General features: G+C 40.9%; 1 protein-coding gene across 1 annotated transcript in view; it reads left to right on the top strand.

Moving 5' to 3' along the window:
* The window catches only part of NRP1 (neuropilin 1), a 179,431-nt gene that overhangs the window by 51,471 nt on the left and 101,838 nt on the right, over positions 1 to 26,122 (top strand). The window contains exons 4-5 of the mRNA XM_063922105.1: positions 15,370 to 15,551; positions 19,545 to 19,772. Of these exons, the coding sequence (XP_063778175.1) occupies positions 15,370 to 15,551; positions 19,545 to 19,772 (410 nt within the window). The remainder of the gene's footprint in view (positions 1 to 15,369; positions 15,552 to 19,544; positions 19,773 to 26,122) is intronic.

Here is a 26,122-nt window from a genome sequence, read left to right as displayed (position 1 = left end):
CTTATAAGACTTGGTCAGCTTTTTTAGAGAATGGGCATAGTATGACAGGACCACGTTGAAAGTCAATGAGCTCTTCAGTATAACTAACCCATTCAACTGCTAATGTTGGGCTATGGAGATTGCATGGCTGGTTTCTTGATTTTATGCACATGTTAGTAATAGATGAAGCTGAAATGACCATACAGTACACTAATCAGAAGGCCTGTCCAGTGTCCACACACATTTCATAGTTTTGTATAACTAGCATATGAGTATTTTGATGAAATGCAAAATTAGAATATCCCTTACAAAATTCTGCACTTGCCCATGTTCATATTCTCTTCAGAAATGCCCAAGTCTCCTGCATACCTTCATAGAGGGCCTGATTCAGATTTGGAACCAAGTTTGTATCTGGAACAAACCATTTTGCAATGCAAGGGAAAGAAATTACATTTATATTTTTTCTGTGCGGGGTAAATACTGGTTGCTTCTGCATGTAGCCTACAAATGTTAGATTGCTTTATTTTTACACTGCAAGTTAGATTTCAGTTTCAACACACCGCACCCAAATCTAAATCTCTCTGCCTGTTACATCTGCCCCACCTGCAGTGCAACATGGTTTGCCGAGTTGCTTAATTTTTTGGTTCACTTCCACATCTGAATAACCTGAATAATCAGAAGGTTATTTTGTGGGGGGCAGATTACCGAACATTTCAAATTAATGAATACTCCTACTTTTCATTCCCGAAGTGCTGCACACTACTGGTTATAGGTAGCAGAGGTTAACTATAAGGCCGTGTGGGCACAAAAATAGTAATTGCTTCAATAATTCGAACACCTTGTAAGGTGCTAAAACCAAATGTCCTGAGTACCTCTGTGTTATAAATTCTATGGAAAATTGGAACATAATTTTTTTACTGGTAAAGTCCTTAATACTGGACGATGATTAATAAACCTCACTACACCAATAATTATTGCTAATTAATCAGTGTATATAACCCAGCAAATTAGATGCCTACGGGCAATATTTAATGGCTGTGTAAAGCAGTTTTCCTGTTTCATGGAAATAAAATAGAATTACTGGTTTGTGATATCATTTTAATACAAACCATCCCTCGTGCTCCGGACTCACGTGACTCGCTTTATCAGCCGCTTCACATACTAATTAGAATTTCTATTTTATTTTTTTTACTCCCGTTCAGTATTACATACTAAAAGCACTAATTCTAATCATTAAATCAGTCGGCTACATCAAAGGAGACACTTAATGGATTTAGATTTTTTATATCCACAATTAAATGGTTATTCCTGTCTAATTGCACTAATTAAGTTATTTTAACTGTGCTGGCACAAAAGATCTGCACTTTGGGTTTATGAGATGGAACATAGGAAGAGTCAGCAGCAGCAGCAGCAAACATCTCCAGGTTGGCATCGGCGACACGTGTTTACTAAAGGTGATCACGCGACAAGACTGTTGTGTGATCTTTATGGACATCATACGCTTTTTGCAATTAATATACTGATATCCATTCACTTGACATGGACACTTCTCCCAACCTCTCCGTGGTTGTATTATATAATCCAGCTGGGATCTTTCCCTGACATTTAACACAGTATGTCAGAGTTGTCTATTTGCGTAATGAAGAGCACACAGACAATTACCATGTACTGCGGTCACCTTCTGTGGCATCGGATCATTCAGGATATCTGATAAACACAGCTCCCAGTCTTGTAAGACCAATCAGGTGAGGCCAGCACAGCTGGTGATTCTACATGTGATCAGATAAATAGGTACAGTGAGAAAATATACAGATATAACACAAAGCTCCCTTGGAAACTCTTATATGAAGCTTATAGTGTTATTAGGGCCTAATTCAGGTTGGATCGCAATACGCGATCCAATCGCAAAAACTATGATGAGCATGCGGGCGCATTCGCAGGGCCCATCCTGCGCATGTACCCGCAATTTCTGCGGCGCCTCGCAGAAAATGCAATCGCTCCTGCCTATCAATTAGGCAAATGCATTTGCGGTGCTGGGGGGGGGGGGGGGGGGGGGGGGGCAGTGCTCCGTTTCCAAGGCGGAGATGGAGCATTGCGGGGGTGGCGGTGGAGAAACAGGGTCGGGGCTTGGCCATGAACGGAGAGGTTGCGTGATGTCACAAACAACCACCGCGACCGTAAAAATGGCAATTTCAGCATGATCAGGGGGTGGGGGCGGTGGTTAGCATGCTGAGCGGCCTTATCCTGCGATGGGCGGCCCCCAGCATGCGATAATTTGCAGTCCTTACTGAATAAGGTCCTTAAGCACTTAAATAAAAGAATAAAAATAAAGAATGTCAATCAATGTGTTGTAACTAAATTGTGCAGGCATGGAGAAAATACCACTGGATTATTTACATTTTTTCAAGTTAAGATGATGTGATCACTGTTATGCTGTTATTAGCCTGAGTTTATTCCTGATACCGCTCTCATGGTCTAATGATGGAGATTACAGCAGTTTTGTATTGAATTCTTTACATACCTGAAAATACTCCAGCGATGCAAAGCAACGGCTTCTGGCACCAAAGGGTTTAACATGCAACCAAAATACCCAAATAATAAAATGTGACTGGCAGGACATGCGAGCAAATATTGAACGTTAAATAGCCGACTTGCATAACTAGCCCTGAGTTATTCACTATGTATTTTCGCCTTATCAATTAGTCTGGGCTAGGAAAATGAGGATAAATTACAACACTTTTTATTTGGTGGCAGATTGGCAAGAAGGAAGATTTTGCTCTGAGCAAGAGTTGCTACAAATGACTTTATAATACTTACCAGATGTCAGACTTTTACTTGAAAACGATATTCAGAGGAGTAATTTAGAATTCCCATAAAGATCTGATCTCCTACCTGATAGTGTTATCTGGAAGTAACTCAGGAAATTATGTTGATCCGTCACTATGAATAAACATTTTTAGATATGAGTATAGAGTATATAGGGTGAGTCCCGGCCAGCGATGTTTGTCAACGTTCGAGGGGGCAGTCAGTGTAGTGTGGAGTAAATCCATTACGTCTAGCAGTTGTCGTGGACATGACTGTTAATTTTCCATTTCCACTCTACTTGCTGGGTTACATTATGATGATGTCTGGTGGTGATGTCACAGTCAGTTAGCTTACTCATTATGACATCACACGTGATATACACAGCTGCTGCCTTGGTAATATCACTTCTCAATATCTTTTGCATAGTGAAGGAGTGTTATACGGTTTTAGGAGGAGATGTACTAAGCAGTGATACAAGTGGAGAAGTGAACCAGTGGAGAAGTTGCCCATGGCAACCAATCAGCTGCTCTGTATTCTTTTCTAGTATGTATTCTTTTCTAGTATGCAATTATAAATGTTACGTCAGTGCTGATTGGCTGCCATGGGCAACTTCTCCACTGGCTCACTTCTCCACTTTTATCACTGCTTAGTACATCTCCCCCTTAGGCAGGAAATAAAAAGAAGGCAGTGATAATAGCAGCCTGAGACTGAAAATGTCTCAAGGTGGGAAGAAAAAATATCCCAACCTCACTCTTATAAAACAGCCCTAGCCAGAGATAGGTGCTGAGAATTGTAACCCCTTCATCAGATTCCATGTTGAGACATTTCTCTAAACATTCAGATTTCAGCTTGACAATGAAAGAATATGATGTCCCAAAGGTCAAAGCCTATATTGGAGATAAAAGTGATGAAGGACATGATGTCACCACCAATGCTTAGACTTATATCCAAAAGGTCAAACTAAACATTGGTGATAATCAAGAGCAAGACTTCTCTGATATGGGTCGGTAAGGTAAATGCTAGAAGTAGGTGGGAGGACAGATATAATAAGAGGAAAAATGGGAGACACAAGGAGGAAAATGAAAATGATAAAGAACAAGTCATCACCAAGAAAAAGCCCATTTCCAATTTTTGTAAATGAATTTGATCCAAAATGGGCATAAGATCAAAAAAGTGCATCTAAGATCATTACAACAAATCAGACAAAAATAGAGTAAACCATCAGCAGATGTCAGTTATACCTTTAACAACCTAAAGATATACCACCAAAAATACACAAAAATGATAAATACAGTAGTTCTCTGAAATGTTTACCTAACACAGGCTATCGTTTGAAGCTATAATTTATGTCCTGAGTGCCGGCCACTTCCTGATTAACCTATATGACTCAGCAGTTCTGGCACCAGGATCCGTTGTACCCAGTGTCGGCTTGCCAGGCACCTATGCCTTATATATATATAGATAGATATATACATACACAAAGATATCGGCGGCACTCACGGCTTTTGAAACCCAAAAGACCAGACCAGTCAGTTAGCGCTAACTGACTGGTCTGATCTTTTGGCTTTGAAAAGCCCCTGAGTGCCGCCGATATCTTTGTGTATACATCACGCTGTTTGCTGCGGAGGGCACCCGGCAGGTTGTATCTTTGGAATAGCAGTGAGTGCCGAATGCCTTGTGTACATACAGATAGATATATATATATATATATATATAGCAAACACATATGCCCCGGCACTCCAATGACCTATCTAGGTCATACTGTGCTCCAGTGCCCTCCTTAAGGGGAATGCACCTCTAAATATGCATTGTTTGGAGGGAGGCGGCACTCTGGAGACTGTAAGCAGGCAAATCTCACCGAACAACAGTGTTTATTCTGTCAACATTTCGGGGCTCCAGCCCCTTCCTCATGTCCTGAAGAAGGGGCTGGAGCCCCGAATCGTTGACAGAATAAACACGGTTGTTTGGGGAGATTTGTCTGTTTACAGTCTCCAAAGTGCCGCCTCCCTCCAAACAATGTATATATATATATATATATATATATATATATATATATGAAACAAAAACCAAGTTGCGCTCGACAATCAAAGATGAAAAGTATTTATTTTAAAAATTATAAATCACAACAACAATTCTCCCGGGAGTACAGTTAAAATGAATTAATTGTCATGAAATCTATTAACTACAGCAACACTATGCCCAAATACATTGTAATAATGAAATTCCTATTAGGCAATGCCTGATATTTTAAAACAAATGGCCCCAAGAATGTTGTAATGAATACAGCAACAGTAATAATTTTGGACTTTTACAATTAGCAGATGGATCTGTATACCAATAGTGACTCACTTATTAGTGGAAGTCCCAAACAGTCCTTGTTCCATACAGACGGATGTCAATTCCAATATTCCTGAAGTAAAGATGACCCTTGCAATGTTATTATACCGCTCAAATAAATGCAAGGGTAAGTAGATGGACTGTGTCCAACAAAACCAGGCTGCTGTGGTGGTATTAGCAGGGAGAGCCCGGAGTGATATTGATGCAGCCAGCCGTTTACCCCCGCACGGAGGAGGGAGAGCAGTGTCTGCAGTAGCCGCCGGGTTGAGATGGAATACAGCCGTACTCAGACTGTCAGACGGCTGTGAGACCCGGACCGCTGGATGTTACCTGTGCGACACGATGTCAGTGGGCTCTCACCAGAAACGGCTGGACTGACCTCCCACGGGCAGCTCCGATTGAGCCTCCCTGCAGTACACCTGGTAAAGAAGAAGAATGGTGTCGGAGCCACAGATGTAATGCGCTGGCTACGTGTGGAAGCCCGCCGTGCTCTAAATAGCGGTGTTGGAGCTGCACTTCCACACTCGGTTCCAAATCAGCCTCACTAAGGTGTGCAGCCGGCAAGATCAAAAAGGCACCGGAGCCCCGGCAGCTCGGCAGTGGAGGGCTGTTATAATAGCGGCCGTTCAGGACTGAGCTCCTGTGGTGACTCAAACTGAGCCTGACTTCAGATAGTGGAAGGGTACACCTGTGTACAGGTGTACCCTTCCACTATCTGAAGTCAGGCTCAGTTTGAGTCACCACCAGGCTCTGGTGCCTTTTTGATCTCGCCGGCTGTACACCTTAGTGAGGCTGATTTGGAACCGAGTGTGGAAGCGCAGCTCCAACACCGCTATTTAGAGCGCGGCGGGCTTCCACACGTAGCCAGCGCATTACATCTGTGGCTCCGACACCATTCTTCTTCTTTACCAGGTGTACTGCAGGGAGGCTCAATCGGAGCTGCCCGTGGGAGGTCAGTCCAGCCGTTTCTGGTGAGAGCCCACTGACATCGTGTCGCACAGGTAACATCCAGCGGTCCGGGTCTCACAGCCGTCTGACAGTCTGTGTACGGCTGTATTCCATCTCAACCCGGCGGCTACTGCAGACACTGCTCTCCCTCCTCCGTGCGGGGGTAAACGGCTGGCTGCATCAATATCACTCCGGGCTCTCCCTGCTAATACCACCACAGCAGCCTGGTTTTGTTGGACACAGTCCATCTACTTACCCTTGCATTTATTTGAGCGGTATAATAACATTGCAAGGGTCATCTTTACTTCAGGAATATTGGAATTGACATCCGTCTGTATGGAATAAGGACTGTTTGGGACTTCCACTAATAAGTGAGTCACTATTGGTATACAGATCCATCTGCTAATTGTAAAAGTCCAAAATTATTACTGTTGCTGTATTCATTACAACATTCTTGGGGCCATTTGTTTTAAAATATCAGGCATTGCCTAATAGGAATTTCATTATTACAATGTATTTGGGCATAGTGTTGCTGTAGTTAATAGATTTCATGACAATTAATTCATTTTAACTGTACTCCCGGGAGAATTGTTGTTGTGATTTATAATTTTTAAAATAAATACTTTTCATCTTTGATTGTCGAGCGCAACTTGGTTTTTGTTTCATTGAGTGGTTTTCTGAGGGATTGGCATTCCCTTTCCAAGTCGCTGCTGACAATCACATACACCACCATTCACCGAGCGCACAGCTTTTTTGTTTCTGATATATATATATATATATACACACACACACACGCACACAAACAGGATTTATGTACACATATATAGTTATCTGTAGCTGAACCTTTTCTGCTATTTTTCATGTACAGAATGTTGACACATAAAATGATAACAGTCAATGTTGTCATTGCCAGAATATTGACATTTCAACAATGCGATTTTTAATTACTTTTCATGTAACAATAACCCTAACCACAGCCTAACCATAACCCTGATTGCAGCTTAACCATAAATTTTAGTGTCAACATTCTGACAATGGCAACATTATGTCAGTGATGACAAAGTACAGTAAATGTCTGCATGTTGTCATTCTATATATGTCGACATTCTGGTGCCGACATTCTGACTGCATACCTCTATTGCTATACATCTTACATACATGCCTCTCAGCTGTCGTTATTTAGGCCATCCTGCCAATCAGACTTTTGCACAGGGTCAGACTCTGAAGACTTTTAGAGAGTGAGTTCTGTGGTGAGCAGGTGACAAGAACATGGTGACTGGTGCGCGCAGCAAGACAGGTGCATTGGGGAGAATGGGAGGGGTTGGGGATGCCCCAGTATAAGTCACTCATGCCCTCTGGTCACCACATACTGAAACTGTGCCAATTTCCCAGCGGCAATGTTGGCAGGCATGGTTTTGGCTTGTTTTGCTATTGAGACTGCTGTCTGACATTGTAGCCATGGAGAGAAGACTGTGATATGGAAAGTACATGACACAACGGTCCTGTTTTTGGGCTACAGGATGGGCATGCGGTCACCACGACACCTTGTACCATATGCCTCAGTAATGTCACTAACTCCCAGTGATTTGATAGGCCACTCTCTCATGAATATTAGTTCAGCCTGCAGATCTCCCCCCCCCCCCCCCCTCTAGAAAACTGATTTCCAATATGCGCTGTCTTCAGAGACATATCACAGTCTGTGTACATAGTAATGATGTGATGAGCCCACGACGGACCCTGTACTGAACCTTATTATTTGCTGGAACAGACTGTGGGGACATACAGTAGGTATTTCATTCTGGCAGCGGAGGTAAACACACTGAGTATACAGAGATTTTGTTTTCCAAATGAAACTTTGTCTGCATTTGAATGAGCTTATTACAAAACACCATTTTATATGGAGATCAGATCAGCCTGTCTGTTTTATCAATATTTCTTTTTTGTTTTGAAATGGGCTTTTACAGATGCTGGTAGTACTGTTTAGATGGTCTTCAGTTTCAACCATGAAAAGTTTTTATGACTGGAGCCATGCTTAAGGTTATTTTTCAATGTCTCTTTTAGTTTTGGCTATAGATCATTATAAGCAGTGATATGAGCTGCAGCATTACACAGACTACTATAAACATTTGCGCATAAGTCATGTACGCTATTAAATAGAAATATTGAATTTCATCAGTGTTAGACGAATCGGTAATGGTAGAGAAGAAACTATTAATTCAGACCAGAGCCAGATTAACAACTCATGGGTCAAGTTACTGGCCTGGGGGTCCCTTACCTGTGACCTGTCCCTGCTAAAAAATAATAAAAGAAATACATATATTGGAAATGAAGGTAAGCTTAAGGGGGTACACACAGAGAGATCAGTGCTTAAATTCTAAGCAATCTGACTAGATCATCATACAACCCATTAAGAACCTAGCAATCTGGTGGACCATTATGCAATAGGTAGCATCTATCCTTGTGTATCAATGCCTATTTCCCTATAGATTGTAAGCTTGCGAGCAGGGCCTTCCTACCTCTATGTCTGTCTGTTTTTACCCAGTTTTGTTCTATTACTGTTGTTCTAATTGTAAAGCACAACGGAATATGCTGCGCTATATAAGAAACTGTTAATAAATAAATAAATAATTAACTAGATTGCTTAGAAGTTAAGCACAGATCTCTCCGTGTGTACCCCCCACAGCGATAGCGATGCGCGGTCCCGCGCGTCGCTATCACTGGTGTCTGATTGGCCTGCATGCAGGCTCGACCTAGCACATCGCTGATTTCACCCGCTGGGGGAAATGAGCGCCCCCGTCCATCCCCCTCGCTCAGCACACATCGCGCTGTGCTGAGTGGGGGGAGAGATGTGTGCTAAGCGGTCTGTGTTAAGATCGCTCAGCACACATCTCTCCCGTCAATACTGGCCTTAAGGAATGGCTGCTGGTGCCCCAAAACACAAAGGGTAGAGAAGCATATGTTCTCTAATCAGGGTTGAACACAATCTCGTGCACAAAGGGTAGATAAGATAAAGTGCGCCAGATGGCTTCCCCTTCGTCCCAAATGGAAAGACGTGTCACCTTATACTTAAAACCTCACAACAAATTCACAATTTGGCACTCGTATTTTGTTCTCTTTTTGCACTATAAATAAAACAAAGACAAAAGGCAACATATAGTGTGATACATTCATATAACATTCTATGTTCAGCTACTTGTGACAGATAAGCCTTGTACCAATATTCGTGGTCTACTAATTAAAGTAGACAACATACGTCTTTCAAGGAGCGGGCATAACCCAACATGGATAGCAGCGTTTAGAACTCCTCAACTCAAATGTCCTTCTCCCGCTGCAATAGTATATATGGAAAAACGGAAATCCTCCAATAGTGTAACGCTGTTTATTTAACACACCACAATATATACGCGAACATTTATATCAAACAGAGGGGTTTGGTTGGTCTCTCACCATTTAGAATGGTCTACAATGCAAGTAGACATGTACAGGAAGATCTTTGATGACAAAACACCACACGTCCCCGGAACAAGCTGCCTATCCAAACGTCGGTCCTCTGAATGTCCCTTCTTGTTGAAAACCAACTGCCCAACGCGTTTCAACACCAACTAGGTCGCACAGCCTCTCACTGTTACGCGCCTGTCAGCCAAGCTCCCATATGGCTTGAATTTAACCTTGTTTTAATACATTCTGCAAGTGGTGAAAAGTGGACCCCCTAGTGCTCACAATGTTGAAGGAGAGGGTGGATACACAGTTTGAGGGTTAGGTAGGGCAAACAGGATCCCCAATTGCACAGAGTAGTGATGCGAGGCTCCTGTGAAACTGATGCTGGAAGATTGTGACATCAAACACACCTCTATAGGACATGAAGCTCACAGTGGACATTTCCTTTAATTCTTTTTATGCTCTATAAAATGATACTGTGAGCCGGGAGACTTGATGTATACTACACTTGTTCTGCCATTTCCCCAGTGATCATGCCCTCCAGTAAACTCTGTAGAAGCAGCAAAAACAAAATAAAAAGGACAATTAGACTGCCAGTAATAACTGAGCCCTGTTCCAGATTTTATAAAGAACATTTCCTACGTTATATGTCTTTGTGAACATCTCTGTTCTTTCACTGTGGGCAAGTGATTAATTTTGACCCTGGAGGGATCTGCTTGCTGACAGCGCTGTGTATGTTCATTTTTCTTTTTGTTTTACTGTATGCCAAATAGTTTTCCCTGGCCCAGATATAAAGTTGTATGGAGGCCTTCTGCCTCAAAGCACAGAACCAATAGCAGAGGGCCTCTGTAGAAACGTCTACATATGCAACATTATTTAAATGATTTGGTATGAGTAAAGGAATGATGGGGTTTAGTCGGATGCATACTTGTCTACCTTCTCTGTGAATTCTGCCAGGAGAAATGACCAAGCTCTCAGATCCCGTCCTTCTACCCAGTAAAGTGGGCGGTGGCCTGATGAAATGACTGTCTTGTGGTGAATAGTGTCATTAAGCCAGCGGCCGTGAGATGCCGCATTTTGCAGTTCAGGAAACAATATGGCTGCCCCGCTGTGTGGGTTCGCTTTAGAAGAAACTTTTCATCACAAAGCAGTTTTTTTTTCTTTTTATGTAGTGGTTCATGTTCTGCGGCTTAACGTCTGACATTCTGCCTGTGCACGGGAGATTTCACAACCACTTAGGTTGTACAGCTAGATAATTTAGTTTACAATAATAGCAACATATGAAATGAAACTAAGCACTAATAAGCCCAAGCCGAACAAATGAAGTCCGCATAACTTCTATATCCTTCACGCACAACTACATTGCCAAAGGGATTGTGGAAAATTGTAACTTAGCCATTTAGCATACAGACTTACAGGAAGTGAGTTTTTTTTTTTGCAATCATTCCAGTTATATAGAGTTAGTTTACTGAGGAATAATAGATGTACTGTTTTGGGGCATTCCCTATCAGTCGGGAAAAAGCAGAACAGGCACAATGCTCATTAATCCTGGAATTCTAAATAGTTTTCTACTTCTAACCGGTTTTCTACAAATTAGTAAAAGCATGGTATATTTAGTCCAAGAGACACCAGAACAGTACAAATGCAGTGAGCATGTAGTTAATTCAATAATCCACGTATGCTAATGCTTGTGACCCAACCAGTGTCATTTCTCTTTTCTTTTTGATGCTCAGCAATACTGGAATGCATATTAACTTCATGAGGTAATGCTTTTTTCCCATGGAAGAGCCATTACCTGCCTACTCTAACCAGTGATATCATCTCTGCCCTGATCCCAGTGGACCTTCACTAAACATTCGTCTTGTGCTCAGGAAGGCTGAGTACAAGGATGTTGAAGGAGGCATTACGAATTATAAAAACATTTATTGTCCAGTCCAGCATCATATTTTTCATCATGGTTGGGTCAGCAGCCTTTCTTAATGAACCATCCTGCAATTGATGCCATAGTGCATGACTTTTTTCTAAAATGTTACATACTATATAAGAAGGAGGGAAAAATCAATTGTGGCACAAATGGGCGATTCCATCATTGTGTCTGTTGTATTAACAATTCAATTTTTATGTGCAGCTTAAGAGATCTAATTAAAATTCTGATAAATCTTAATGCATACAATAAATATCTGCAGTCATTTGACTTGAGTTATTGGATTTCATTTGTGAAATAAGTCATAGTACAGTATATTTGTGTGGAAATTATTACAACACATTTTTTTTTTTTTTACTTTTATTGTGCATTATTGCAAAATTAATCTTTTGTATCGCAGTTTGTGATTTGTTAATAGGCAATATCTTTTTGTTCAATGACTTAATTACAATTTATTTATTAGTATGCTTTATATCTGTCTGTGTCTACACATAACAACGTGTTCATCCTGAAATTGTGAAGCTGTGGACCAGCTTTCCTTGTTAGGTTATACATGTAGTTGTAATTGCAATCATATGTACAGTATGCTGTTTGTTTAAACAATACAGAGAATATCCATGGGACCACCATACAATAGAGCACAGGTTCTCAAACTCGGTCCTCAGGACCCCACACGGTTCATGTTTTGCAGGTCACCTGTACATTTTTAAAATGTGACAGTTGGTGATACACAGAGCACCTGCTGGGTGACATGGAAAACGTGAACCGTGTGGGGTCCTGAGGATGGAGTTTGAGAACCACTGCAATAGCGAATCCACATGATCGTCAAACAGTACAGACAACATCCCAGTAACTGCCATACAGAACAGAAAGCATACCAGTGACTGCCATACATAACTGAGTGCATCCCCCATTACAGCAGTATAGTACAGACAGCATCCCAAATGGCTGCCATAAAATAGACAAAATCCAAAGTCAAGGTGTGAGTTAATGAATGGCAGGACTGATTCATTGTGCCACCAATGGACATCTGGATTTAGCATTAGTCTAGTGGTGGTTTTATGTACCCAGAGAAATTAGATTTAAGAGGAGTCAAGCAAAACAGTCTAAGAAGGAAAATCTGATGTCATCATCAAAATACTCCATAACAGACAGTGGTGCAGTCCTTGGTGAATCTATAATGGGTGCAAGGTGTGCAATACACCCTATCCCCTGGGTCCAGGGGGCCCCACACCACTCACCCTGCAGCAATATAATTATACTTTTGACTCCGAAGCCTTGTGGCAGCTGGCATTGCAAACAGAAATTACGGGGAAAATGACATGGGGGCCATTTTCCCAGTGATTACCCTCATGTACAGTACAGCTGTCCCCAGGCACAATGCGCGGGCACCGTGTTCTCAGAGACCTGTGCATGTGTGGTAGACTCTGGCACAAAGCCAGAGTCTCCTGAGCTGACAGAGAGGAGGGGGCCCAAATGGATTCTGGATCCGATTGGATCTCCTCTCTAAAACCGCCCCTGGGTGCAGTAGTCTATTGGTGGATGAGCATATTATAAATTCCATGGGCTAAATTTACTATGCAGCTATGCTGCGGCTTTGAAAAGCACTGCATAGTAAATTTAGACCCATGTGACAAAAGTGAAAAACTTTCGGAAAAAGAAGCTGTCACACATAAAGGGGAGGAATCACATGGAGTGAGAGTCAGAGAAATCAATATGAGTGGACACAGAGTGAATGGCTCATACATGGGGGGAGCTAGTAGGAGAAGTGACAAACTATCACACCCAAGAGGGAAGGAGACAGGCTGTCACAGTGGAAGAAATAAAAGCTTGAGACAAAACCTGTGACACATGGGGGGAGGACTGGGAGACGTGTGAGGTGGGAGACAGAAGATGAAACATGCAGGGAAAGGTAGTGTGAGGGGAGAGGTATAGGAGGCAAAGGCTGCCATATATACGGGGAATGGAGGGGGAGGCAGGTTGACACACGCAGGAGAGAGAGGGGAGGCAGGTTGTCACACACAGTAGAGATGACAGTCTGCCACAGGTGAGAAGTAGGGGTAGACTGGCAGTAACACATGGGGGAAAGAAGGCTTAGCACTGTAATGCAGACACCTGAAATCTGCAAGCTCCCCCCCACGCAAGTTACCTACACCTAGCTGGTTGTGGGGCTGTCCTATGGGTGCTGCTTGATGTGTGTGCGGGGGGCAGACTGCCAATGGCCAGCTCCCTGTCTAGCTGTTTCCAGCAAAGTGATGGGACTGGGGAGGAGCTCTGTCTCGCTATACTAGACCTCGTGATGATAAGAGCTCCTCTTCAGGCTGCTTTGCTTGCTATGACACCCAACCATGGACTGCTTGTAATGCGAGAGGAGCACCACTACTGGGGGCAGGGCCATATATATTTAAAAAACTAAAAATCCCTTGGCTGACAGGTGGTCTCACAGCACGGCAGCCACCGGGTCCTTCCCACTGAGTTTTACAGTCACTCTGCCCCTGTCTGTCTCACATGTTTGTATCCTTTGGCTTCCTACCTGCTGAGTACCAAGCACAGACTTTTGAGCAAAGTATGTCATGTTCCAATAACCAAGACCATAGCTTTTCATAATTAATGCTCTTAACCATTTCACTCTTTTAAATAGAGCAAAAATAAACTTCACATAACATAAACCATTTAAAAAGTTTTATGAAATGTTTTATTACTTTTGCTTTTCAGTAAAATTTGCCAAGTTATGGGCACTGGTTCCATTTGATTACATAATTGCTTCTGTACTCAGCTGATGATGTCATTAGGCAGGCAGCCCTGAAAGTCACACAGCTAATTAATCATTAACCACAAGGTATTATCCAGGACTTTGCACCATTATTATAGCCAGCTCTGCATTCCAAATGTGTGAGCGAAACATGTATTCACTCCACCAACAATTCTGGTTGTACCATATTTATTTAAATAACAATGCTAATACAAATTAAAAAAAAAAGAGTGTTTACAACTTCCATGATGAAAATAAATTGTTCTTTCCAGTTCCATCTTAGTAAGTGAAACTTCATTTGAGAGTTTGACTTTAAAATAAAGTTTATGATTATTCATGATATAGGAGACCACAAATAGGTTGAACTCGATGGACAATTGTCTTTTTTCAACCGTAGATACTATGTTAAGTTTTATGTATATTATCATGATGGTTTTAAAATTCATGAAAGGAGATTTTATGTTTGGTCAATATCCATAGTACAACTGCTGAGGTCTGATTACTGATACCCATTGCAGCTCAAAAAGTTTCACAGAAATGGTTGCTCCTCTGAATATAGGGGATAATTCAGCGTTGATCGCAGCAAATTTGTTAGCAGTTGGGCAAAACCATGTGCACTGCAGGTGTGGCAGATATAACATTTGCAGAGAGAGTTAGATTCGGGTGGGTTATTTTGTTTCTGTGCAGGGTAAATACTGGCTGCTTTATTTTTACACTGCAATTTAGATTTCAGTTTGAACACAACCCACCCAAATCTAACTCTTTCTGTACATGTTATGTCTGCCCCACCTGCAGTGCACATGGTTTTGCCCAACTGCTAACAAATTTGCTGCTGCGATCAACTCTGAATTAGGCCTATCATGTATATGCACTTTAAAACTCTTCCTTTTATGCCAGAAATAGACACTGTTACCAGTACCATCACTAGTGGATTGTGACGGAACTGCAGTTGTGCTTTGGGTTAGATGGACTCATTGAAAAAAAACAGTTTTTCCCCATTTTAATCCTATTTAAAGGATAATCAATAAAGTAACCCTCTGTGAGATATCGACTCTGTATATAACTGCAAATACTTCAGAATCAGTTACATGTCTGACACATAGATAATACATGTTATAATCATTCAACATGTAAATAAGGGTAAATTCTGTCAAACTAAGACCCTGCTTTGTGTTTCTTCCATCAGATACGACTACGTGGAGGTCTTTGATGCAGACAATGCAAATGGCCGCTCCTTGGGCAAATTCTGTGGGAAGATTGCACCATCAGCACTGATCTCCACCGGACCTTCTTTGTTTATCCGATTTGTCTCAGACTATGAAACACATGGAGCTGGATTCTCAGTCCGCTATGACATTTATAAAACAGGTAAGTTCTGTTTTATATTTTTGCTTACCCCTGAGTTACTGCAATGTTCTGGAATGTGTTGCTTTGCTTTCATTACTTTGTCATGAAACCTTGGGATGCATTCCACTGTGTTTTGATAAATGTTGTTTGATTTTTCAAGGCTTCTGGCAATGCTCTTCAAACATATATATAGAGATCTGTTTTTTGCAATACAATGTTTAATAAATCTAAAACTCCCAGAACATTATACATTACAGCTGCAGTTTACAGATTACATATTATAGTTCTTCACTTTGATTATTCTGTCTATCTATTACTACATCTATCTATCTATCTATCTATCTATCTATCTATCTATCTATCTATCTATCTATCACTACATCTGTCTATCACTACATCTATCTATCTATCTATCTATCTATCTATCTATCTATCTATCTATCTATCTATCGTTGAACACTAGCCAATACAATTACCACATGCAATTCTTTTTATTTTCCAGCAAGATGTGATAAAATTGTGACTTTTACAATAAATATTTTTTTTCAAAATAATAAAACAACCTGAAGAATGTCATTGTTTTCTACATTTTGAAGGCCAATAAAAGCGATCTGCCTCTCATCATATACTGTGAGTCCTTAATTAGAAAAGAAGCAGTTCTATAAATATGTAAGCATGGCCTGGGTCTGAGGTCACTTTGGGTGTGGGATTAGGAGAATAATACATAAAACTTTTCGTAGCTTCTTTCTTGATATGCTGACCTTATATTATCATAGGATCTACAATTTCCTTTCCGTCCAACATGCTGGTACCCCTTAGAAATCCCATTACGTTCTCTCCATGCTCCTTCTAGCGACTAGTGAAGTGTGTTGTTTACACAGCTGTCCAACCCAACTGCACATTGATATTGAAAATACTGCAGTCTACTCCTCCGTTTGCTCCAGATGCCTGTAGTGAGCACAGTGTGGGATCATTTACAGTGGTTTACTATTACATTGTTAGTTCATATAATGCACTAGCTGTATTTGCCTCTGAGTGTAAGCATAATATGTGTGAGGGTACATTTCATGTCAAAGCTCATTTCATCTTTGTTGATTATAAATGTTGACAGGCCTACAAGAATAGGAGTCTATTCTGACGATTGGTAATCAAACTAATAAATATAAGCAAAAAGGGAACACCGAAAAATTATTCCCTTCCCATACTTCCCAGCTGTCCATATTTGTGAGCTACAAAATTGCAGAATTTTGGACCAAGGAGGAATGACTGGGGACATTTTTCCAAAAAGTGCAACAAAGGAAAATAAAGACAACTTAACATTGCCAAAAACAACACTGAGTTTATTTAATGCTTGTCTTGTGCCAGGTCTGACCTAGCAACACCCAAGAACCACTTTTTTGTCGCAGTTGTTACTTAGGTGATATTAAATAAATGCGGCACCGCAGAATAGGTTCTGTCAATAAGGCCGGCCCCTCTCCCTGCAGATCTATTGCCTGACTGCATTCATTACTGCAATATTAGTCTTTTACAATGCACTAACCCTATGAAAAATGAACAAGCAGAGAGATCACTTTGGTTATAGTCACAGCCAGTATGGCGGCAACAATAACATACCAAACAGAATATTGCCTGTTTTAGAATGTTTCTGTAGGACTTTTTTTGACTCTGTATTGGATAATTAAAAACCTGCTGTGTCTTGATGTGCATTTTACACATGTAATTTAACTTGAGCTTTGCCAGGAACTAATACCCCTTTTCCACTGTAGCACGGGTCACAGCCGTGTCGCCTGACACGGCTGCGACCCGTGCTACAGCCCCCTTTCCCACAGCGCTCACCAAACCGGCATATTGCCGGGTTGGTGACGCTGCTAGTGACGTGGCAGGGGTGGCGCTGGGAGATCACATGATCTCCCAGCGCCGCCCTCCCATACACTGTGAACGGCACACTAGACAGCTTACCGGGTTGAAGACGTGTTCAACCCGGCAAGCTACCCGGGTAGGATTCCCGGATCACTTGATCCGGGAATTTGCAGGGTGACCCTTTTCCACTAGGGAAAAACACGGGTAAATGCGCACCCCCACGCATTTACCCATGTTTTAAGGAGCTAGTGGAAAAGGGGTATATCATATTGCTGTGTAGAAATAAATAACAGAGGGATATCAAGCTTCATTAATCAAGGTAACTACTCATACCCGCAGCAGGTGATATAATGATACCTGTCTCAGACCCATCTAAAGCAATTGACTTTTCTCAAGTTCTTCAGACTAGGGGGTCTATTTATGAAGCAGTGAAAACACTGGAGAAACAGACCAGTGGAGAAGTTGCCCATGACAACCAATCAGCATCTCCCTTACATTTTATAGAATATACTTGAGAAAAGCTTTCTTCAAAGCTGATTGGTTGCCATGGGCTACTACTTTACTGGTCCTTTTCTCCACTCTTTTCACTGCTTCATGAATAGACCCCTTAGTATCTTCCAGAGAATTTGTAACACATCTTGGGCAGCTGAATCACCCACAATTGCTTATGTTCATAGGAAAATTTGGGGCATATATATCAAACTTGTAGAGAGATAAAGTGGAGAAAAAGTACCAACCAATCAGCTCCTAACTGTTATTAAAGTATTATTAGTTGTTACTTTATCTGTTTTCACTTTATCTCTCTAAGCTTTGATACATATGCCTCTAAATCACAAGAAGGGGTTTTTCACCTTTACATTATTTGAATGTATTGGTATGTGCACACCTTCCAGTGACATGTATGAAAAACATTGTAGTAAATGTACTAAAATGGGAGTTCTATTTAAGATGGGATGTTGCCCATAGCAACCAATCAGATCCCAGGTTTTATCTTCTAGAAGGTGTTAGATAAATGAAAAGTAAATCTGATTGGTTGCTATGGGCAACTTTCCATCTTAAATAGAACTGCCACCTTAGTAAATTTACCCCATTTGTTCTTACGTGCATCCTCCTGTGTTTTTCACCCATGTATGTATATCAACAGGAAGAGGGAAAGTCATTTGTTGGATACATTTTAATCTGATACACAGACACTTGTCATATCCATTTGCAACAAAAACAAATAAATGTGCCTGTTTGATTACCAGAGATGGATTCCAGAAAGATAAAGCAATGGCATGCTCAAAGCTTCAGGAGTTTTTGTACAAGTTAATAAATGAAAGTTGTCAGAAGGTGGCCAGTCTTTTAAATCTTTCTAACTTGTAGCATAAACAATATCACTAATCCCTATGATAGGGCTGAGCTGTAATTTATGTAACCTGACAAATTCTTAGATACCTTGATGTGGACAAACAGGATATTCGGATAATTTATGTATTGTGTACTCTAGCCGATTCATGTGAGAATTTTCTAAAGACTTATTTGACTATGGCTAATACTCCCGAAGGTTAGCAAATGAACACTGATGTGAAGGCCTTTTTGGCCACACTGCCTGTAATCGCAGTTTATCATGCAAGCACCCAATACAAAACACTTTACTGCTCCACCTGTGTCAACATCGCCACGAAACACTTACTCTCCCTGGATACAACCAAGAATTACCTTTCACATTAACGTTTTAAGAAGGCAGAGGTCACATCTGGCAAGAACGCAGAACCTAAAAAAAAAATCAGCCCTCTGCAGATTTTAAATTTCGCCCACTTGTACGGAGATTTCTCTGTAATTCAGAAATAAATGCCTGTCAACCTGCTGCCTTAAAGATTTAAGATTCAAGGGCCTATAATTATATCTCGGGGGATATGTCAAGATTTTTACAACATGAATTTTTATTGTTCCCACATGACTTAATATTTGTCATAATTCTTCTGCTTAAATTGCTACGTACAAATGGCAATTCAAATTTGACTAGCACAGGCGTGGAGACGTGTTAATACAAAACCCTTGCTGCTTGCAATTAGTTTTGAGACCTGTAGAACTATGAAATAAAATCTCCAATTTTTACAGTTGTATGTGTAAATTTCAGTCAGTCACATAAATTGTATCTTCTTTCTTTAGGTCCAGAGTGTTCCCGGAACATTACGGCAGCCAGTGGAGTAATAAAGTCTCCGGGATACCCTGAGAAATACCCCAATGCCTTGGAATGTACTTATATCATCTTTGCTCCAAAGATGTCAGAGATCATAATGGAATTTGAAGGATTTGAATTGGAGTCAGACTTCAATGCTCCTGGGGGGCGTTCCTGCAGATATGATTTCTTGGAAATATGGGATGGGTTTCCCGGAGGTAAGTAACTGACAAAATACATTTTCTTCACTTGATTCACTATTTGATTCATTTTTATAGGCACTTGTAGATATCCAGTTCACTGGCCAATGACAGTGACCCATTAGTACAAAAACCATTTGATGCTATTGACTCTTCCTGTTCTTTTGTACAGTTGGGATAAGCAAACAACAGAGTGGGTCAGTTCAGCAGGAGTACAGACCCAAACCACCCGCACACCTCCTTTGATATACAGTATTACTTGTAACTGTTTTGTTTCTAGTGATGTACTATTTAGGTGTTGCTCATGATTTTCACTTAAATCAATTGTCAATGCAAATTAGGGGCATAAAATTATTTTTTATAGTGGTGTAGGGTCAAAATAATCACGTGTGTATTAAGAGAGGAGGGGGCCAATGTCAAGTCTTCATCCAGGCCCGCCTCCTCTCTAGCTAACAGCGCATTTCTGAACACTAATAGACTCTTGCGCTGTGCCAGGTTCTACTGCGCTTGCGTAGGTCTCCGGGGGTAAATGGATTGTAGACACATACAGTAGGGGTATATTTACTAAGTTGTGAGTTTTTTAGAAGTGGAGATGTTGCCCATAGCAACTAATCAGATTATTGATATTATTTTCGAGAAGCAGTTAGATAAATGTGAAGTGGAATCTGATTGGTTGCTATGGGCAACATCTCCACTTCTAAAAACTCACATCTTAGTAAATATACCCCAAATATACCCCAAAGAATTTGATGGAAGATAACAACCTCTTGACCCATCTAGTCTGCCCCTTTTTCTTTTCTTTTTTTGGCAACTTCAACCCTATTTGTCCCTTAGGTCTTTGTAAGATTTGTGCAGCACTGTTGAAGTGGGACTCCGGAGAGGTAGCTATTGAAGAAATGGGTGCAAGGGGCCTGTGTTAACCACCCACTATGCATCCGTTCTAGACACACCATTGCAAAAATTCTGGTCTGATTAGATGATCATTTACTTATTATTATTATTATTATTATTATTAATATAATCATTTACGGACAACTTTGATAAATATATACACAGTACAAATACTATGAATTATAGAAAAGAACTGGTGCACAGGAAGCAGTCACAGTAACTCAGCAATAAGTTAAACATTTCATTTTATAATATGATTTCAAATATCAGTTTGAATCTAGGTTCACAGCTCATTCACAGCTACAGTAACTGTAACCCTGCAGCTTCAAAATTGTCCCTCTATTGAAAATGTAATAATCCAAGTTCACTCACTCAGTGAGATCACATTATAGTAGGCACCATTGTGCAACTTTAATCTTAAATTGTCAGGGTACAGCAGTTCTATCAACTTATACAGCAACTTGTTAAAAACAGTGTGTGAACTATAGCAAGCTTAGAAGGTGGAAATTGGCGCGCTGGATTTTCCATGTAGCTGCAGATAAAAAGCTTGGCAGTTCCTGTGACTTCTGCAAGCAGTAATGTGCAACCAACTGTTCTTCATCCGATTTGCAAGCTCTCGCTCGCAGCGCTGAACACAAAAAGCTTCATTCAGGCACCCAGTTTTCACACTTTGATTCCACTGACCACACCAGAGAACAATGCTGGGTCTCTTGTTTCCCCTCCGCTGTAGTTGGCATCTCAGAAAGCCTTTTGTTCAGAGGCACGTACAGTGTAAATATTCCCTAGATATGAATCTGGCTCATATCTGCTGACACAATCTTTTCCCAATCTTAGCGGAACATAAGATAGGCGCCAGGATGTCAGTATGGAGATTGGGGATGGGTGTACAGTAAATCAGTAACACCAGTAATTCTGGTATGATTTTGTGTTAGACAGGAAGCCTCTGAGACACATTTAGGACTGCATACGAAGGCTTACATGTAATTATTCAATGAAATTCAATGTCAGAAACGATCTGTATTCATTATAATCCGTTCTGGTTCAATGGACTTTAGTGACGGCAATACTAGGAAATACCTGTACTTACTTTGCAAGTGTAATTTGCATTTGAAAGCTAATTTGCATAATATGGGGCACCTATTAAATGTACGGAACAATATTACCATTATCAAACCTTCCAATGCTTGGCCTGGTCCATAATGGGCAGCATACAAAAGGGGGTGTTCTTATGCTTGCATTGTGTGCATAGTGACATGTCCTAAGCACGACTAGATCAATCACCCCGAAAAGATCTTTAAATTGATAAATTCACCAATAGCATCTGCGCATGTCCTTGTTCACTGTCTTAAGTGCATATCTTCCAATAGTCACACTTTTTACGGGACAGACCCAGTTTTGGAGGACCGTCTCGCCATCCTGGGATCAGGACATGTGGGGGTTTAGGAGATGGTGCAAATAATGTAAAATATCTGATAAAAACACTCACCATGGGAGCGGCCACAGCTGCTAAAAAGGGGACAAGTGTCTCCTACCTTGTAATGGGACCTTCAGTGGTGGGAGGCATGTAAATGGGGACATATCCATCTCCCTAGCATTTGGGGGTAAAGATCCCATTGATAGGAAGGTGGGACAGCCCCCTTAAATTGGAGTCTCCTACCAAAATTGATATTGTTGGTATTTATATTGTTGTTGTTGTTATTATTATTATTATTATTATTATTATCTTATAGAGCTCATGCAGTACTATACTCAGTTAATATACCATATTTACATATCCACTTTCTATGTCCAGTAAGCTCCCACAGTCAAACCATTCCAAATCTTTTTAACAATTATTTCTCTAGGGCCCACTTGGGCAATCTGTGTTTTTCAAGCAGTTGTTGAACTATGGGGGTAATTCTGAGTTGATCGCAGCAGGAAATTTTTTAGCAGTTGGGCAAAACCATGTGCACTGCAGGGGAGGCAGATATAACATGTGCAGAGAGAGTTAGATTTGGGTGTGGTGAGTTAAATCTACAATCTAAATTGCAGTGTAAAAATAAAGCAGCCAGTATTTACCCTGCACAGAAACAAAATAACCCACCCAAATCTAACTCTCTCTGCAAATGTTATATCTGACCCCCCTGCAGTGCACATGGTTTTGCCCAACTGCTAAAATATTTCCTGCTGCGATCAACTTGGAATTACCCCCTATATCTCCCAGCATGGCTTGACAGTATAAAGAGCCCAACTTCAGAGCATATGTTTTTTTAAATGTATTGTAAGTTTCCAATATCTAGTTATTGCTTATCCAAACTAAAATTAAATATTATTTTTGACATACACACTGCAATTTGTATAATTATTATAATAATTGAACAGTGTATGTGGGTGCCCAGTCTGAAAATATTGGACGATCCGCTGGGGTGTGGTATAAAATATTGACATTCAGTATGCTGATATTCAAGATGCTAACACCAGAATGTGGACATGGATGGGAGGTCGACATGTCAAATGTCGACATTAGTGATATACAAGAGATTCCAAAAAGCACCTAAAAAGATGTTAATAATCTCAATGTCAGATCTTTTATTTATCAAGTGTTTATAAAATATTCTTGTGTAGTTCAACTTTTTCTTTATTATTTTATTGTCCCTTAATCGTTAATATATGTTATGTTTTTATATCAAAGATTACTACGGGATGTGCTCCCACTAGTGCAGTACAATCACTAGAACCGAGAAAAAAGTGAATCTCTCTGAGGAGGCTCAAGAGAATGTCCCTGGTTTACCTCAATGTCAACTATTGAAAAGTTGACCATGTAGTTTTGCGTTGGCAAGGTATACCTAAACTAGAGATGAGCAGGTTCGGATGTAACGCCAGAATTAACGCCAGTTCAGTTTTATCCAGATTTTTCTTATTGACTATCCAAAACACGTGACATCCGTGAGCCAATAAGATGCCGTTTTGAGAACCGAGTAAATCCGAGTAAAACCGAACCCGCTCATCTCTAACCTAAACAGAACCATGGCCTAATCCTAATTGCATCCTTACCCAAACCTGACCCTACTACTGTTAAAACATCACCTTTCAATAGCCTATTGTCGACATTCACGATATCTACATTATCTCATGTTGACATCCCGTCATTGTTGACATTGTGAATGTTGGCATGTTGAATGTTGATAACATACTCAGCGTTGATATTCAGACCATGTTGAGATTCTATTGTTGACAGAATGTCAACATTATCAACAGGATGCCCAGGGGTCCAATGGGATTGTGAGTGAGATTATCTGGCCAAGTTGTTGGAAAAGAATGTTGAATATTTATGGGGAGATTTATTAACAGTAACCTTTAAATTAAACATCTGGATTTTACTCTATACGGTCTATAAAATGCATGGAAATCTTGCCTTATTAACATTATTGTCGCTGAAAAATTATTCCATTACATTTTGGGACAGGTAATAAATGTGTTTTTTATTGAACGTATACTAGTGCAGTTCTGTATGCAGAGCAATTTGGCACTGAATAACTAAGTAAAACTTATATTACACAAACCTAGATTTCCATCATGTTTGTTCCCCAGATATTACTTTTTCTTTTTGGGCTAAATATGGTTTTGGAAGGACCAGAAATTCATTCATTGCTGCTTGTCTATAGCAGCTAATGACATTTCTCACCTCTGCAGAGCAATATATTACAGTCAGGAACATTTCCTTCCCTGAACATAGACAGAGCTCTTACATGTTAATTAGTTCTCAGAATAATAGGAAAGCAATGTGTTATGTAGCTGAAGCTTGCATGGTAACAGGGGTGTGAGAAATTGTATCAACTTTAAATAAAATTAATGACATTTGCAGAACAGCAGTGACAGAAGCAGTCTGCCCATAACTACTAGTGTACCTTATAATCAGCATTTAATGTACAGTACGTGTGTGTGCGCAGAGGTGCCGATTTATGTTTTTGCTGGTGGGTGCTCAAGCCTGTGACGCCGGCCGAAGAGGCGGCGAGGGCTCTCAAAAATGGGTGTGGTCTCACCAAAATGGACGTGGGCTCGCAGGAAAAGACTACCTTACACCCCAGTTTTTGACCCTGCACCAACAGACCTCGGCCACCACAGGGAAAAAAATTAATTCCACCATATTAAGCCCCACACAGTAATGCCCGTTGCACCATATTATGCCACACACGGCAATACCCGTGATGCATTATGCCCTACAGTAAAGCTTCAAATTACTTTTAAATTACTTACTCATTGCCAAGGGTTTCACGCACTGGGTGTCATGCTCTTTGATGTCACATCACGAGCCGGCCTGCCCGCGGGTGTGAGGAGAGAGCGCGGTGTGACATCAGTGCGTCACATCGAGAGCCGGCTGGAGGATGATGATGGGTGGGCTGCCAACCACCCACACAGTGCCTGGACATGGTGGGTGCTTATCATTTTCCGTGGGTGCTTGGGCCGTCGAGCACCCACGGAATCGGCGCCCATGTGTGTGCAAGCATGTGGGATTGCACAAGCGCACACATATATATGCACATACACTCACACATTCACTCACTGGGGGCTGATTCTGAGTTTGGAGCAAAGGAGAAATAGCAAGTAACTTTGCACATTGACAAACCATGTTGCAATACAAAGGGCGCAACAGTGCTGTAAGAAGGTGACACAGCGCCCTGTGCCTGCCCCACCCGCTACACTTGTGATGTCATTATGGCACTTCTAAGTTTCAGGTACACTGACACCGCTGTCAGATAGGGAGTGGGGCCACCGGCTTCAGTAAGTAGAGCACTGAGGGGCAACGATGATGCCGCCCACAGGGCCCTGTACTCTGTGCCGTGGCACTGCTCACACACCCCTTGTTACAACACTGGCGTGCAAATACATTTGTTTGTTTATTTTGCATGCACAGTAAATACTGACTGCTTTTGCATGCAGCTTTAATTTTACACAGCAATTTAGACTTGAGTTGTTGGTCAAAGTAGGAATCAGAGTGCTGGTATGGTAAATGTCTTAGGGATTGTAATTAAATTCATTTTAGCACAAAATTAGAAGCTTTATAACACTGTTTAATAAAACACTAACACGTGTTAAATGATTGAAACTTAAGAAGTCTTTCTATTTAACTAAATGGTGTTACAAAGCATCTAAATTTGTTACTTTATCCCCCACTTCTTCTTTATGACGTGGAAAACATACAGTAGACAGAAACACACATGGGACTCTCAGACAGACACACACATGGGATACACAAACAGATGCAAAGAGATACTGAACAGAGACTAATAACATCCAGTATACAGAAACTGGCTCTTATTATTAGTACCTACCTGTCTCCAGAGACAGATGCTCAGAATGGTATTGAGTAATGAAGAAATAAATAGCAGAACTACAGTTTTTTTATTTAGTCGAGCGGAAGTTAGTAAATGGAGTTTTGTCAAGACATTTTTAGAAGAATTAACCACAATCTTAAATTGTATCTCTTTTACTAAGTT

Source organism: Pseudophryne corroboree, chromosome 5, assembly GCF_028390025.1.
Source record: "Pseudophryne corroboree isolate aPseCor3 chromosome 5, aPseCor3.hap2, whole genome shotgun sequence".
NCBI classification, from domain to species: Eukaryota; Metazoa; Chordata; class Amphibia; order Anura; family Myobatrachidae; genus Pseudophryne; species Pseudophryne corroboree.
The sequence above is the reverse complement of the archived record's forward strand: the minus strand, read 5'-3'. Positions and strand labels throughout refer to the sequence as shown.